The 16,440-nt window shown below is 40.9% G+C and overlaps 2 protein-coding genes across 9 annotated transcripts in view; one reads left to right on the top strand and one right to left on the bottom strand.

The window, feature by feature from the left end:
- ATP10D (ATPase phospholipid transporting 10D (putative)) overlaps nucleotides 1-8,639 on the top strand; it is a 108,241-nt gene extending 99,602 nt beyond the window's left edge. For all 5 annotated transcript variants that reach the window (XM_045056408.1, XM_023253139.2, XM_003985402.6 and 2 more), the window contains 2 exons: nucleotides 3,781-3,968; nucleotides 8,047-8,639. In XM_045056408.1, coding sequence (XP_044912343.1) covers nucleotides 3,781-3,968; nucleotides 8,047-8,377 — 519 coding nt within the window. In that variant the 3' untranslated portion in view covers nucleotides 8,378-8,639. The remainder of the gene's footprint in view (nucleotides 1-3,780; nucleotides 3,969-8,046) is intronic.
- A 2,257-nt stretch (nucleotides 8,640-10,896) lies between these two features.
- CORIN (corin, serine peptidase) overlaps nucleotides 10,897-16,440 on the bottom strand; it is a 257,422-nt gene continuing 251,878 nt past the window's right edge. For all 4 annotated transcript variants that reach the window (XM_019829551.3, XM_045056412.1, XM_045056414.1 and 1 more), the window contains one exon: nucleotides 10,897-12,655. In XM_019829551.3, the coding sequence (XP_019685110.2) occupies nucleotides 12,473-12,655 (183 nt within the window). In that variant the 3' untranslated portion in view covers nucleotides 10,897-12,472. The remainder of the gene's footprint in view (nucleotides 12,656-16,440) is intronic.

Here is a 16,440-nt window from a genome sequence, read left to right as displayed (position 1 = left end):
AAAGTTAATGTGTAGGATTCAAATCATGAGAGCTTGGTTATAAACCTTCCTTTGCAGGTGAACATTCTACCCAACTCTGAAGAATAAACTGCCTCTGTGATTATTGATGCCAGTTCCTCATTTCCGTTGGCATCATCTTTGCTATAGTCTAAGCCACTATCATCTTTTCCTGGACTACTGTACAGCCTCCTTAGTCTTCCCACCAACCTCTACTCTTGACTCCTCTAGCCATCCTCTGCAAAACACCAGAATCATCCTTTTGAAACACAAACCATGTCTTGTTGCTGTCCTTTGGGTAAAACCCTTCAGTGATTTCCTACTGTACTTGGAATAAAATTGAAAAGCCCTAAGATGGCCTACAAGACTTCATGCAGTGACACCTCTCCTTTTCTCTCCAATCACATTTCCACTGGAAACACACTGTCCCTTTTCAGTGGCTCCGATACAGTGAGCTCCTTACCTTATCGGGTCCTTAGCATTCACCATACCTCCTGAGGGGAGTATTCTTATTCCCTTGGTTCCCCACACTTTTCCCAGCTCAAATATTATTTTGGGTCTCAGCAAAAATGCTGCTTTCCCCAGGGGCCCTTCCCTAACCATCCATTGTCTCATGCCATCCGTTTGCTTTTATCCATGACCCTAATAGTAATTTCTTATTATTCAGCAGTTACGTGATTGTCTGATTCATGTTTACCTTCTGCCTTAAACTATAATCTCTGTGAGGACAGAGTTCATATTTATTTTGTTGACCACTGTATACCAGAATCTAGGACAAGACTGGCACATCGTAGGTGCTTAAAAATATTTGAATGGATAAACAAATAATTAAATGACTAACCAGTATTTAGAGTGTTTTTACCACCCTGGTAGTGAATGCATTTCACACAGGAATAGCTGAATGAGGTTATAGTTGAAATGTTATGTGCAGTTACATTGTAAAATTATTTATAATAAATTCTAAAGTAGAGCTGAATATTTCTGGCATCACTTCCTTTGCTTACAACCTTCTATAATCAAACTGTACAAGCCCAAAGTGTAGTAAAAGGTTAATATCTGAAAATACCAGGTAGGGAGACTAAAGGGAATTCTAGAACTAAAATATTTGGCATTGTTTTAGTATCTATTTGATTTCATTTTTAAACAATTTTGTAGGTACTCTTAGTTACTACCCAAGGGATTGTCATAGGTTCTAGCATTTATTAGCGTTTCAAAGGATCTAATGGATCAAGTGTGTCCGTTTGGGTTCACTGGTTATGAACAGCAACCTGAGCAAATAGAAAAGTTATTAAAAATATACTGAAGAACGATGATAAAATCAAACCAAACCATCCTGAGAAACGAGAGTGGCTCCAGACATCCAGGAAACAAACTAACGGACAAGATTGCTCTGCTCTGAATTGGCTATAGTCATTTTCTTTCTGCTCTTGCCTCACTGTGCTCCAAGTTTAGTCCCTGGTGACAGAATTCTGTTTCCTTAGCTTCAGTCCTAGACTTTGGCTAGAGGAGGGATATCGTGCCAAGACTGTGCACAATGTCCGGGTGAGAAGGAAGAAAGTGAAAGCCAGGCGCCAAGAAAAACAGTGTTTGCTATTTGCTATTTGTAGCAAATAGTGTCCTTTATAGGACGCATCATTAAACTTTTTTCTCATGCCAGGGGACGCTAGAGCTCACAGCCTCAGAGAGTCCCTTGTCAGTAAGAGTCAGCCATTGGGAGGGTGTGAAGCACCCTCATCTCATTGTCACCCCCCACCTCCCTGTTTTCACCCAGTGTCTCTTGACTCTAACTGTATCAACTTCTGTAAATGTGCCAACCATCAAGTTGCTGTCTCACTTGCCAAACGCACATCCTTAGGGAAAAAAATTCAGGCAGTAGCGTTCAGTGGGAAGGAAAGACATCTGAGAAAGAAAGGCAAAAGATAACAAATCATTGCCTTAGAGGCATGATGACCATCAGGATGTAGCCAACACTTTCTGAGCAGTTTGTACATTTTACACAAAATGAGCAGTCTTTGTGATGCGTGTGAAGATGTCCACCTTGGGGAAATACTTTGCAGAATTAAGAGAGAAAAGGAGAAAATTATAGCCTTAGAAAATATTACTGAAGGCAGTGCTTCCCCGCAAAAGCATAACCTTTTCCACCATGGTATACACTATGATCTTAGGTGGTAGTATCCACTGCACTAAATAACACTGAATACCCCACTGTGGCAATTTCCCTTTGTAACAAAGGTCAGACTGTAGACTCGGCAGTTAGGATAATACGTAATGGCGACATTGCATTTAAGGAAGTCATCTACTTGTTTTTCGAAATGAAGTTACTTAAATAGTAAGCCAGTTTAAGGGAAATACTAAGAGGGGCACCTGGATGGTTCAGTGGGTTAAGCCTCCGACCTCGGCTCAGTTCATGAGTTTGAGCCCTGCGTCGGCTCTGTGCTGATGAGGCGGAGCCTGCTTGGGATTCTCTGTCTCCCTCTGTCTCTGCCTCTACCCCACTCTCACTCTCTCTCTCAAAATAAATAAATAAACTTAAAAATATATATATTAAGAAAAATTCCAAGCTATCCACAGATACAAAGGTGGCTAGGTTACAGTGTGAAGAAAAAGATTTGTTTCTTGTTCATATAAAGTCAGCTGAGGTTCCAGATAGCTCTAGAGTACTTGTTCTCTGAGTGGGGGGCTGAGTGCCCTGGCTATGTCTTGTAGCTTTACCATCTGGAATTGTCCCCAAGAGGGGGATCTTCTTGATCAACATGGAAGGAAAGGAGACCGCATGGGAAATTGCACACCAGCTCTTCCATGCCTCTAACCTGGACATTTTGCATCTCTCTTCCATTCACATTTCATTGGTCAAAGCAGGATATATGGCCATACTTAAATTCAAGGGGATGAGGAAATGCAATCCTTCCACGTGCTTATGATGGGAAGAAATTCGAATATTGGTGAGGAACAGTAATGTCTGCCAGCCCTGTGAATGGGTAAAGTTTGAGGACTGAAATATAACTTAATGAAGAAACAGACCAATTAGTGACTGTATTAAAAAGAGAGAGAAAGCAAGAATGCGACACCTTATGGTGCGTGGACAATATAAAATAGTCATCAGAATCAACCTGTTGGCATTTGACTTAGCTTTACAGAATTTCAACTGTTCACGAAAGATGCTCTCATCTCTTTGGTATTTTGTGTTTTGTTCTCTAAGGTTTGTGACGTTTATTCATTGCTCAGACATGTTGTCTCTTCATAGCAGCACTCTCAACAATAGCCAAATTATGGAAAGAGCCTAAATGTCCAACTGATGAATGGATAAAGAAATTGTGGTTTATATACACAATGGAATACTACGTGGCAATGAGAAAAAATGAAATATGGCCTTTTGTAGCAACGTGGATGGAACTGGAGAGTGTGATGCTAAGTGAAATAAGCCATACAGAGAAAGACAGATACCATATGGTTTCACTCTTATGTGGATCCTGAGAAACTTAACCCATGGGGGAGGGGAAGGAAAAAAAAAAAAAAGAGGTTAGAGTGGGAGAGAGCCAAAGCATAAGAGACTGTTAAAAACTGAGAACAAACTGAGGGTTGATGGGGGGTGGGAGGGAGGAGAGGGTGAGTGATGGGTATTGAGGAGGGCACCTTTTGGGATGAGCACTGGGTGTTGTATGGAAACCAATTTGACAATAAATTTCATATATTAAAAAAAAAAAAAAAAGAACAGAGTGCATCGGGGTGCAAAACCCTGTCAGTGAGAGAGTGTTCATTTCCCCCGCTTTTCATGTCTTGCAGACCTGGATCCACATGCTGGTCATCGTTGGTAGTGTCTTGTCTTATTTTCTCTTTGCCTTGGCGTTTGGAGCCATGTGTGTGACTTGCAACCCACCATCCAACCCCCACTGGATCATGCAGGAGCACATGCTGGATCCAGTGTTCTACTTGGTTTGTGTCCTCGCAGCCTGCGTCGCCCTTCTGCCCAGGTATGGTGTCTTATCATCAAGAGAGTAAGTGAGATCACAGGCTGAGAATTCTTCAGGCAACTGCTGAGAATGGATGGCAGACCATCCTGTTTACTAGTGGAGAGGTCAGCCTGTGTACTAGTTAAAACATTGGTGTGTTAGCTCCTTTACCAGAGAACAAATATGGTTTAAGCGAACTACAAGGGATAGGCCTCTCTCGTGGAAAATTCTGACTGGTTGGCAGTCCCCAGTCCCCAAAGATGGGGCAGCTTCACCCACAAGGTTATATAAGGATCCTTTCCTCTGTCCTTTTGTTCTGCCAATCCCCAAGGGTGTTGCCCTTATCTGCATGATTGAAGGTGACTCACCCTCAGCCCATCCACCTCCCTGCCTGCAAGAGGGAGAAAGAGAGAAAATGGAGTGCGAGCAGCTTTCTTCTTCTTCCTTTTTTTTTTTTTTTTATGCAGAAGTGACCCAGAAGTTGCTCATATCCCCTTAACTAGAACTTAAGTATCTGGACTCTGAGTGACTAAAATCTGAGTGTTTTTAAAAGGAAAAAGGGGAGAATGCATACTGAGGGACAGCATTGGTCTTTCTACAGCCTATAACTGCTGAAAACTTAATCTGAGTTAGTTACCTTTCCCATTTTAGTTTAAATGGAATTTCTAATAATGTACAGGATGGAACTGGCTAAGAAGTATACGTGGGTTTTTAATCTATAGTTCTTTCTCTTTATATTTTTATAAAATTTATCTGTTTAGCTGGAAACACTTTGCCAAATAGTTGTTCTACCTTTGTAAACATGGTGTGAGAGTCAAATAGTGATTTCAGATGATTCTTTAAGAGAGCTGACAAACTGACTCCCAGGCCAAATCTGACCCGCTGCCTGTTTTTAAAAATAAATAAAGTTTCGTTGGAACATAGACATACTTATTTATGAGTTATCTATGGCTGATTTCGCAGAGTAGCAGAGTCCAGTAGTTCCAACAGAGACCGTCTGGCTTGCAAAGCCTGAAATATTACTATCTGGCCCGCCGGAAGAAAGTTTGCCACCCCCCAGTTTGTAACACCAATGTAAGACAGAATGAGCACAAACTCTGTTACTGATGGGCATTCCTTCTAGAAATGTGTAAGAAAAACCCTCGAGTCCTTCTATGGTGTTTACGATTGTGTACTTGACAGTATTACTGCTCAACTGAAATGCTTCCATGCTACTCACTGTGATTACCAGCTTTCAGATCAAAAACTAACAAGGTGATTCCCACCAACAGTGCAAGAGGGTTCCCGTTTCTTCACATCCTCTCCAGCATCTATAGTCTCCTGATCTGTTCATTTTAGCCACTCTGACCGGCGCCAGGTGCACTGTTGGTGGGAACGCAAACTGGTACAGCCACTCTGGAAAACAGTGTGGAGGTTCCTCAAAAAATTATAAATAGATCTACCCTATAACCCAGCAATAGCACTGCTAGGAATTTACCCAAGGGATACAGGAGTGCTGATGCACAGGGGCACTTGTACCCCAATGTTTATAGCAGCACTCTCAGCAATAGCCAAATTATGGAAAGAGTCTAAATGTCCATCAACTGTCCATAAAGAAGATGTGGTTTATATATACAGTGGAATACTATTTGGCAATGAGAAAGAATGAAATCTGGCCATTTGTAGCAACATGGATGGAACTGGAGAGTGTTGTGCTAAGTGAAATAAGTCAGGCAGAGAAAGATACCATATGTTTTCACTTATATGTGGATCCTGAGAAACTTAACAGAGAACTATGGGGGAGGGGAAGGGGGGAAAAAGTTACAAAGAGGGAAGGAGGCAAACCATGAGACTCTTAAATGCTGAGAATAAACTGAGGGTCGATGGGGGGTGCGGGGGAGGGGAAAGTGGGTGATGGCCACTGAGGAAGGCACCTGTCGGGATGAGCACTGGGTGTTGTATGGAAACCAATTTGACAATAAATTTCATATAAAAAAATAAAAGAAGAAAAACAAAACTAAAATGAAAAAATAAATAAATAGAATAAAAACTAACAAGATGAGCTTGTAGAATTTATGAAGACACAATTCCTAAAAAGTTATAGCCTGAAAAGAAAAATCCTCCCAATTGTACCACTAAGAGTACAATTCTATCTGACATTGTCGTGGTAGGCTGAAAAAAGTGACCCCTAAAATATACCCATGCCCTAATCCCTGGAACCTGTGAATGTTGAGTTTTTTGCTTATGCAGATGTGATTAAGGATACTGAGATGGGGAGATTATCCTGTATTATCTGGGTGGGCCCTAAATGCAATCGTAAGTATCCTTATGAGAGAGAGGCAGAGGACAATTTGACACAAGCAGTTATGAGAAAGCACTCCAGCCAGAGTGGCAGAGATTCCTTGGCTACAGGCTAAGGAATGCCAGCACTTATCAGAAGCTGGAAGAGACAAGGACTGGATTCCCCTCTAGAACCTTTATAAGTTGCATGGCCTTTCCTCCACCTAGATTTTGGTTCAGTGAACCAATGCCAGAATTTTTGGCCTCCAGCGGGTACATGGGTGGCTCAGTAGGTTAAGCATCCAACTTTTGATCTCATGGTTCAGGTTCTCATGGTCAGGATCTCAGGTCAGGATCTCATGGTTCATGAGTTTGAGCCCTGAGTCAGGCTTAGTGCTGACAGCACGAAGCCTACTTGGGATTCTCTCTCCCTCTCTCTCTGCCCTCCCCAGTTGTGCTCTCTCTTTCAAAATAAATAAACTTAAAAAAAAAAAAACAAAAACAAAAACTCTTGGCCTTCAGAACTGTGGGAATGAAGTTTGGTCGTTCTAAGCCATCAAGTTTATGGTAATTTGTTACAACGGCCCTAGGAAACTAAGAGACTTTGATATGGGGAAGATGGGTGTTGCTATCACAAATACCTAAACATGTGAAGGTGGCTTGGAAACTGGAGAATGGGCAGAGACTGGAAGAATTTAGAGGTACCTGATAGAAAAATGCTAGACTTCTTTAAACAGACTGTAGATAATCAGGGACATTAAAGTTCCTGCTGGTGGGGATTCAGAAGCAAGTGAGAAGCACGGGTTGAAAAAACCATATCATCTTAGAAAATACATAGACGGTCTTAAACAGAATGATCCTAGAAATGTGGGTGTTAAAGGCACTGGTGAGGAGTTAGAAAGAAATGAGGAACATGGTATTGGAAGTTTGAGGGAAGGGGATCTTTGCAATGTAGTGGCAGAAAACGTACCCAAAGTGTGTTCTGTTATGTGGAAAACAGAATTGATGAACTATGAATTTGGATATTTAGTGTTGAAGATTTGGCCTGGTTTCTGCATGCTGCTTTGAGTAAAATGTGAGAGAAAATAGACTGAGGGAAGGCCTGTTAAACCCAGAGAAGCTAGATTTACAAAATTCTCAGCCTATCCAGATTTTAAAAGTTGTTACAATTAAGAGATTGGCTTTGGGGAATATGCTCTAGAGAAAAGGGGAACAGTGCGGCCGGACAACCTTTTGCTGGTGCTGAAGAGATCAGGTCTGTGACTTCTGGATCCCTTCAGCCATCTTGACAGCCACCAGGAAAGGAGATGGGGTTATGTAGGAAAGATCTGTGGAGGACCCTCAATTAACGGCGTAACTCTGCATGACATATATATTGGAGACCCACAAGGCTTATGAGAATCCTGTACCAGCATAAACACTGCCAGCTTGGACTGAAAGGGACAAGTTTGTAGCAATGTGTCATAGTACTCACGGGAAACTAAGAGCTAGCATTTTTTGAATGCTTACTATGTGCCAACACTCTGTCTGCTTTCCATGTATTAACTTATCTAACAGCCTATGATCTAGCAGTGTCGGCACCTGTCCTGCTAAGATTTTATTTTTTTATTGATTTGATAAGCACTTTTAGGGCACTCACTGTTTTCCAAGTGCTTTTACAAATATCAACTTATTTAATATTGTTACTGCCTCCATTTTATAGTTTGCGTATCTTTTCCTTTTACCTCAGGAAGACAAATGGCCACCAGACCCTTTTACTTTTTCTAATTGGTGAGTATTTTTTGTGTCCCTGTGCTACATTTGAGGTGAGTGTAACTCTGTGGTGCTTTTTGTAACCTAGGTTTGTATACCGAGTTCTTCAGGGATCCCTATTTCCATCTCCAGTTCTAAGGGCGAAGCACTTTGACAGACTGACTCCAGAGGAGAGGACTAAAGCTCTCAAGAAGTGGGCAGAGGCTGGAAAGATGGGCCAAGTGACACCCAAGAATGCTGACCACTCAGACTCCAAGTCAGAGAAAAGAGCTAAGTCTGGCCCTGCTGACAGCTTTGCAATGATGTCAGCACCTTCTCGTCCTGTTGACCAGGGAGACTTCTCTGTCCATGAAACTGATTTGGACTCAGGCTACTGTGAAACCAAGGCCTCAGGGATGGCTGGGCCCCCAAAGGGTTAAAAAAAAAAAGCATTGTAGCCTCCTTGGAGTTGCAAGTATTCCCTCAGATTTGGAAGAGGGACCTTGAAGAGGCACCTCTATCAAGAATGAAATGGATTTTTCCCTAAGGGACATGAACATTCATTCTACTGTGCTTGGAAAAGCCAATGTGATGACCTTTATCGTATGTTTGTAGATACATTTGTAAAAGGACTTGGAGTGTGACCTGAACAGAGTTTAGGGAAGTAAAATACTTAATTCAGAATCAAATGCTTTTATGAAACTTTTTGGACTTGGTAAAAGCTCTTTTATTGTCTTACAAGTGCAGACATTCTTAAGGGATTCCTTTGAGATGTATTTATTTAATTGGGAGATCTCTGATTCCAGGGAAGTGTTTTCAATGAGCAGACTCCAATCTGAATTGTTTTAAATGAAGAAAAAGTAGTTTTCAGATCAGTTAGAACTCCAAAGAGAAAAAAATGTTACATATAAATGGTTCACTTCCAGAAAAATTCAAAGAACCTTCTAATGACAGTGTACCTAAAATAGGGTAATAGCTATACTATTTGAAATGGAGTTAGTGATTATTAGTAGCTTATTTCATGCAGGAAGATGCCTTTGGTCGCCTGCAGATGTTAGGCATATCTTTCTGCTCATGTCAGTGTTCTCTTGAGGGGGAGTCTTCATTGGGAAAGGGCAGAGGGATGCCAGGGTTCCGTAGGAATGTGTTTCTCTCTCAGCTTTCAGTCAAAAGACAACCTTTTATGAGGTCTGCCTCTATGCAGCTGTTGTCAGTTGGGACACAGACCATAGGTAGGGGCAGACAGAATCAGCTGAGTCTCTAGCCTATTTGGCAATTTCTTGTATTCTAAAACTTACAATCAAAAGCCTGATCAAAATGAGACAATCAATTTCAAAACAGTCTTTCAGAGACCATTTGAGGGTTCATGGTCCTTACAGAATCCTACAAATTCTCTGGTGTTACAACTTTTAAAAGTGATTTACTGTGAATTGGGACTGATACAGGTGGTTCTCAGAAGGATTTCATGAGGTTCTTAGAAAACTTCATTTTTTAAATACATTTTAGGACAGGAATGTCCATAGCAAGTTACTTGCTGTTGCAAATCATGTATGCTGGCTTTAGTTGGAACAAAGTCTAGTTTACCAAGTAAGCCCAGGTATTATAAGATCATCTATTCTTGTTGAGTTCTTTTTAAAATTCAGTATCTATTCATCTGAACATTGTCAGCCACTAGTCACCCTGAATCTCCTTCCTGAAATCTCCATGCCAATGTTCTCTGTCTGTATCAAGGTCTTATGACTATTAATCTGGTATTCTCAGGGCTTGATATTTTCCTGATACCTACTTTCCTGGTCTGACATTTTTTTTTTTTTATAACTGTCTGATGCTACTACAAATAGTCTTTTATACAGACTGATTTCTAGAACTTTCAAAATCCCACATGGATATTAGAGGTTGCTTTCTGCTTTCTTAATGATTTTTTAAAAATTGTTTAATAAATAATTTGTACAAAAAACTGTCATCATTCCTGTAGATACCATTGAACCTAATAGTAATTGTTACCTGAGCTTAGAAGGAAGCTCTTAAAGCACACCTTTTACCAGAATATTGTAGTGACCTTTTCTTATATGGAAAAATCAGTAATGTCATAGCAGCTGGCATTCATTCTCTGAATATAAATAAAGGGTTAGAATGTAAAGAGAAAAGAATAAGCCAAGAAGACTAAGAAAAAAAGTTAAGTTTCCAGATGTCAAGTATCCGTACGTAAGAGTAGAAGAAACTCGAGTGTTCATGTTATGTGTCCGCAACCTCTTATCCACAATTCTAAAATCCCAAGAGGTCTGAAACGTGAGGGTTTTTTCATAAGTTAGGCACAAATTAAATGTACCAGACAGATGTAAAACTATTTATTCAATATAATTATTCAGGTGTTTTGCTATAAAAATGTATAACTGGGTGCTAAACTATATTGTATCTTTTAGATTCTGAAAAATTCAGGATTCTGTCACACAGCTAGCCCTCAGGCAAAAAAAGATTTGGGATCCATATCAAGCCCTTGACAGGCCTCATTTACAAGTGAGTAACCTTTACACAAAGTTTTTGCATTTTGGTGCTCAATATATTTTCCCAAATTTGAGGGATCATTGTTCTTTATAGCCAGAAAAAAAATGGTTAATAATGTATATTTTGAGGTATAATTTTATCCCAAAAGATTTATAAAAGAGTTATTCCAGGCTCCCAAAATGTACTCTGTAGACATGAAAGATCCTTGCACTCTTCCAGGATTAAAGTTTTCTTTGGACACTTAAGTAACCTGAGACTATTAGCAACCTTTCACTTCAAAAAGCCATCTGTTACCTAAAATAAAAGAGCATGTTCCTGTGAGAGGGAGTCCAAGACAGGTAAATTCAGGTTGGTAGGAGGCTGGGGCCAACAATTATGGTGGGAGACACAGTTGCCTGGGACTTTCCATCCATGTTCCATGTCCAGTAAAAAAAAAAAAAAAAAAAAAAAAAAAAAGGATTGTACCACTTTATTTGTATTGCAGGTTATTTAAAATAAGTACAACAGGTACACTTGACTGAACAGAAGTTGAGCAAGGCTAAAAGTTATTACATTAAGTATGTACCTACAACTATAACAAAACTGACATAATGTTCTTAAACTTTCATACAGTTGTGACTGCAATTCCGTTGCTGGATTTCACATTCTGAGTAGGTTCACACAAACTAGAGAATAGGAGAGGAATAACATGGAACGTGTCAAGACAACTTTTTGAAACTGAAATATGTGGGCACATAGAAAAGAGTAGAAAAATACATGTATAAAATAGCAGGTAGTGTCTGCTGAGGCAGTCCGGGTTGCTTGCTGGTGAAGGTTAGTAGGGAACCCTACTTGCTCAAAAGGCATTTGGATGTTGCAAAATGAACACCTAACTAAATTACTTCCGTGTGAAAATCTATATTTTGGAGCTTTTTAGTGGGGAGAGATTGATGTGCATAAAGTGGCCTAGTGCTTAAAAGCAGTAAAAAAAATTTTGTTTTAACCATCAACAGGAGGAAATGGCAACAACACCAGATAGGAAACATGTTTCAAGGACAAAATGTGGTACTCCAGGCAAACTTTCACCGTGCTTTGAGATGCGGTTCTGCGACTCTATTGTTATGGGTGAACACAGGACAATTGGAAAATATGGAATTGGAGGTTGGGTGCAATTTAATTTTCCTCTTCCAAAATTGAATCTCTCCAGTCTAAAGCGAGTTCTCCTTTGGCAAGCTTTAACTCCATTCATTGTCACACAGGCAAAACAAAATGTTTTCCACGAATATGCTTCTAGTTGTTAAAATCTCAGTCAGCCGATACACAATGAACAAACCCCAGCTCTGGAGAAGCTTTTGTGGAGACTTTTCTATAAAGCAACATCCTTGATTTGAGTTCAGAGCGTGCAGTCCTCTATGGGAGAGCTAATGTTGATGTCTGAAGAACTTTGTGTTCAAAATGTCCTTCCATTTCAGCTACCGCAGTGGATGCTACTTGTCTTTTATATCTGTCTGTCATAGGTTCTCAGAATTATGCAAACTTGAGAAGAGTAACAGTAAATCATTTAAGCTTGTAAATTATCCTGGCTTTTTAATAAATCAAAAGCAAGTCTCCAGCATTAATATTGCAATTTGCCACTGTGCTCAAGAAACAAAAACCGGCAAAGATTAGTCATCCTGGATCTCAAGGTCCTCTTTGTGACTGAAAGAGAATTTTCCATAACCTGCTCCCCTAGCACCTGTCATATTCCAGGGCTGATAAATTTTGTGCTAAGGTCAAGGTTAGGCCTGGCAGGAGAACAAAATCTGCTTTTCTTTGTTTTGGGTTTTTTTTTTTTTTTAAAGACTTCATTAAACTTGAAACAAGAGAAAACTAAAGTTGAAAAAAAATGGAATAAAATTAGACCAAAACAAACATGAAAATTTGCAGTGCACTGCCGAGCATCCCGGTCCACGGAAAGTGCTTCTGTTCAGCTGTCTGCGGGAAGCACTCCACAGTCAAAAAGGCCATTTTCTTTGAAAGTAGCTGGCAAAAGTCTCTGATCATCTTTGGGATTAGTTTAGGAGGAAGGTATGGATGTATATTTGTCTTTCAATCCACTCGACGAAGTAGGACACATTGCTATAAACCCCAGGCCCCAGGACTTTGGAAAAGCACACGGAGCCCCATGAGGTTAAACCAAATAATGTCCACTGTCCTCCAGACCGCTCACAAACAAGTGGCCCGCCGCTGTCACCCTGTAATGAATAGCAGTGCACATTAGTCACTGGTATTTCGGAACCCTCATGGCGTCTGTGTTATCCTGAGGGTGCAATAAAGCCAAACCCAACTTAACCAACTTCTTGGAAAGTTCTAACAAAGCTTTCATTGCCAACTGGTGGAGGGAGCGTGCTTTCGACCTACGCAAGTGGAACTTGCACTTACACTCTGATCTTGAAAAAAACGGAGGTGCCTTGGGAAAGGACTACATTCTTTTTTTTTCCCCAAGAAATCAGAAGGTTTCTCAGTCATTTCCTGTGCTAAATTCAAATAGGTCATAATTTCTTTTTAAATGGGTGTATCAGAACTAATACTCTGCTAGTTTGATCTCATTCTTTGAGTCATTTTATAAATGTGGAAAGTACCCAAATGGGACATTCAGAGATTTGATTTTCTCCACAAAGCACTACTAGAAAAATACTCCAGAATAACCCTATTTTCGAGATTCATGCTCCATTAATGTGTGCAGTCAGTAAAAGACACTGACAACTTGCTTGATTTCTTAGTAGTTTTTAGGACCGTTCCAATTAGTATGCTTGAATGGAAAACACCACCAAGAATTATTTCCGGCAAGGTATTTTGTGGATAGCTTGTATTCTCTTTCACATGTGTGGGGATTTTCCTTCTTGACATCTAACTTCAGGTGTTGCAGTTCTTCTGCCCACATGTAATTAAGACACTATGACTTTATAAATGTTACTATTTGTTACATCTGAAAAGATCAGAGATTAAGTGCATTCCACACTGCCTCAAAAGAGAGGGATGGATACCTTGTAAAATAAGGAAGTAAGTGTGGAAATTCATAGTGGGAGTTTACCAATAATCCTTGCCCTGTAAGAATTTCAGACTTAGAATTAGCTAGATGGTCTTCCCGCTCGGGTCATGTTGGAGAAAAACAGTAATTATGTTTATTGATGCCTCCTCTAAACACTTGCCCTCGGATTAGCTCATTTAATCCTTATGAAACCCCTATGAGTTGACAATAATTATAATATGCGTGTTGGAGGCAATGAGCCTGAAGCACAGGTGTGTAACGTGTTCGTTGGCAGAGTTAGCGTTAGATGCAGGCGTCCTGACACCATGACTCCAGCTCCATAACTACTTCTCAGAAGTGTCAGCAACTACTACTGCTATTAGAAATAGAGTTTTGACTGTGCTGTGGGCTTTTGTGGCAATGGCGATCCTTACGTTCCTAACTTAGCAATGCCGTAAGCCTGAATAGTAAGGATAGACCTTGCAAGAGGCTGAATAAACTGTTCTGCCTGGACGCCTCTAACTTAGCAATGCCGTAAGCCTGAATAGTAAGGATAGACCTTGCAAGAGGCTGAATAAACTGTTCTGCCTGGACGCCTCTAACTTAGCAATGCCGTAAGCCTGAATAGTAAGGATAGACCTTGCAAGAGGCTGAATAAACTGTTTTGCCTGGAAGCCTCATGGAGTTTTTTAAAGCAAAATTTACTAGAAAAATTTTATCAAATTCCACAATTGTTTTATCTCCCCTTAGGTAAAGGCAAGAGTAAAATGCTGACTTATTTAGGATAAGCTGTTTATTATGCCAGAGTGTTATTAAAGTTGGACATGCCTACGTTGCCTCTAAAAAAGAAGCCTCTGTAGGGGCGCCTGGGTGGCGCAGTCGGTTAAGCATCCGACTTCAGCCAGGTCACGATCTCGCGGTCCGTGAGTTCGAGCCCCGCATCAGGCTCTGGGCTGATGGCTCAGAGCCTGGAGCCTGTTTCCGATTCTGTGTCTCCCTCTCTCTCTGCCCCTCCCCCGTTCATGCTCTGTCTCTCTCTGTCCCAAAAATAAAATTAAAAAAAATAAATAAAAATTAAAAAAAATAAAAAAAGAAGCCTCTGCAGAGAAGAGAATGGAAAGGGGTACACGGTAACTTGGGAATTCGGTATACTGAAAGATGCTGCCAATAAAATAAAATGTAACTAGCATTTCTAAAAAAAAATGAGACGTGTACAGTCAGCATCTCTGTACTTTCAGATCAGGAATTTAGCCAAATAACTATTCAGCATCTACTCTGCAAGATTCTGTGCTAGGGTCTATGAAGACGAAGAAGGCACCATTTTTTTTGTCCCAGAGAGGTCACAAGTCTGCTTGGGTACCAAGCATAACTCTACTTGAAAGCCATCTTGCCTTCCCAAGATGTGGATTTTGAGTTAAGCGTCGTGAGGCAAATAAACAAGTGTCAGGTGGAAAGCAAGAGAGGAGAAAGAAGCAATTCAAATACAAGGGATTATACAGCAAAAATGCATAATTTGCTCTTCTTTGGTCCTCTTCCTCTTCATAACATTGGGCGTTAGGCCAAAGTTTATGTTTGGCTTCAGTATTGATCCCCATGATTTATTTCTAGACCTTAACACAAGGGTCTAACAGCTTCCAATGTATGCTATGGATGTAATTGAGGAAGATAACGAGAGGTTCTGGTAAATAATCTTGCTCCAGACCTGGGGAAAAAGTAGCTTTTGATTATTTGTTTTGTTCTGTATGCTCCCTGGGGATGTATTATAGAGTATCTGGTATGCATTTAAGACAACCACAGTGTTGAACTCCTAGGACCTAGTTCCTACCAGGCAACATGATATGAACATGCCTGTGCCTGTGCTTGGGCTTCAATTCTCTTTCAAAGAACACCTCCCTTCTTCTCCTTTAGCAATTACCAAGGGATGAAGAGGCACTAATTTGGGGTGGGTCTCCGAATGGTGTTGGGAACAGGGAGAAATGTATACACACTCATCACTGTTACCAGGAGAGTGTAGCGGTTGAGCACTTGGACCCTGAAGCTGGACTTCCTGAGTTCATATCCTCACTCTGCCACCTTCATGCTGGGTGATACGGGGGTCAATTACTTAACCTCTCTGCTCCCTTGTCGTCTTGATTTGTAAAATAGCAGAAACAATGATACTGCCACAAGCGTTGATTGTGAGGATTAAATGAGTTATTAAAAAGCACTTGGAAGAGATACTGGAACACAACAAGCACCAACCGATAGATACTGATGCTAAAGGTACAATTCATTGAGTGAGTCGGACATCACACACAGGTGAAAGGGCTTTCACATACATGGACGTGGGTAATCATCAAACACCCTGAATATTAGAATCAGCCCCATCTTATGAGAAAACTTTCTTTTTTTTTAATTTTTTTTTCAACGTTTATTTTATTTTTGGGACAGAGAGAGACAGAGCATGAATGGGGGAGGGGCAGAGAGAGAGGGAGACACAGAATCGGAAACAGGCTCCAGGCTCCGAGCCATCAGCCCAGAGCCTGACGCGGGGCTCGAACTCATGGACCGCGAGATCGTGACCTGGCTGAAGTCGGACGCTTAACCGACTGTGCCACCCAGGCGCCCCATGAGAAAACTTTCTAGAGAAACTTCTCCAGGTCACTTTGTTCTTACAGGCAGAGATAGGACCCAACCCAAAACTTTCAGGTTGCACATTCTGTGTCCCAAGACCCACACCAAGCTGCCTTCCCACTTTTTTTTTTTTTTTTTTTGGCTTGGGAAATCAAATCTGGGCCTCTCATGAAGGTAGGAATTCTTCCACTACTGCCCACCTCATTTGGACAATTCCTGGTCAGGAAGCAGAAGAGACTGTGGCCTTGGTGAAACTCCAGAGGAGGTGCCCGCCTCCCTCTTTCCCATGACAGCTAAAGAATCACCACTGGGCCATTTCCAGTCCCCTGATTTGCCCGTTTTGAAATAGGCCACTGAGAATGTCCTTTTGTTATGTCGTGTGAGCGGTAATGACAT

This window comes from Felis catus, chromosome B1 (genome assembly GCF_018350175.1).
Source record: "Felis catus isolate Fca126 chromosome B1, F.catus_Fca126_mat1.0, whole genome shotgun sequence".
Lineage (NCBI taxonomy): Eukaryota > Metazoa > Chordata > Mammalia > Carnivora > Felidae > Felis > Felis catus.
The sequence above is the reverse complement of the archived record's forward strand: the minus strand, read 5'-3'. Positions and strand labels throughout refer to the sequence as shown.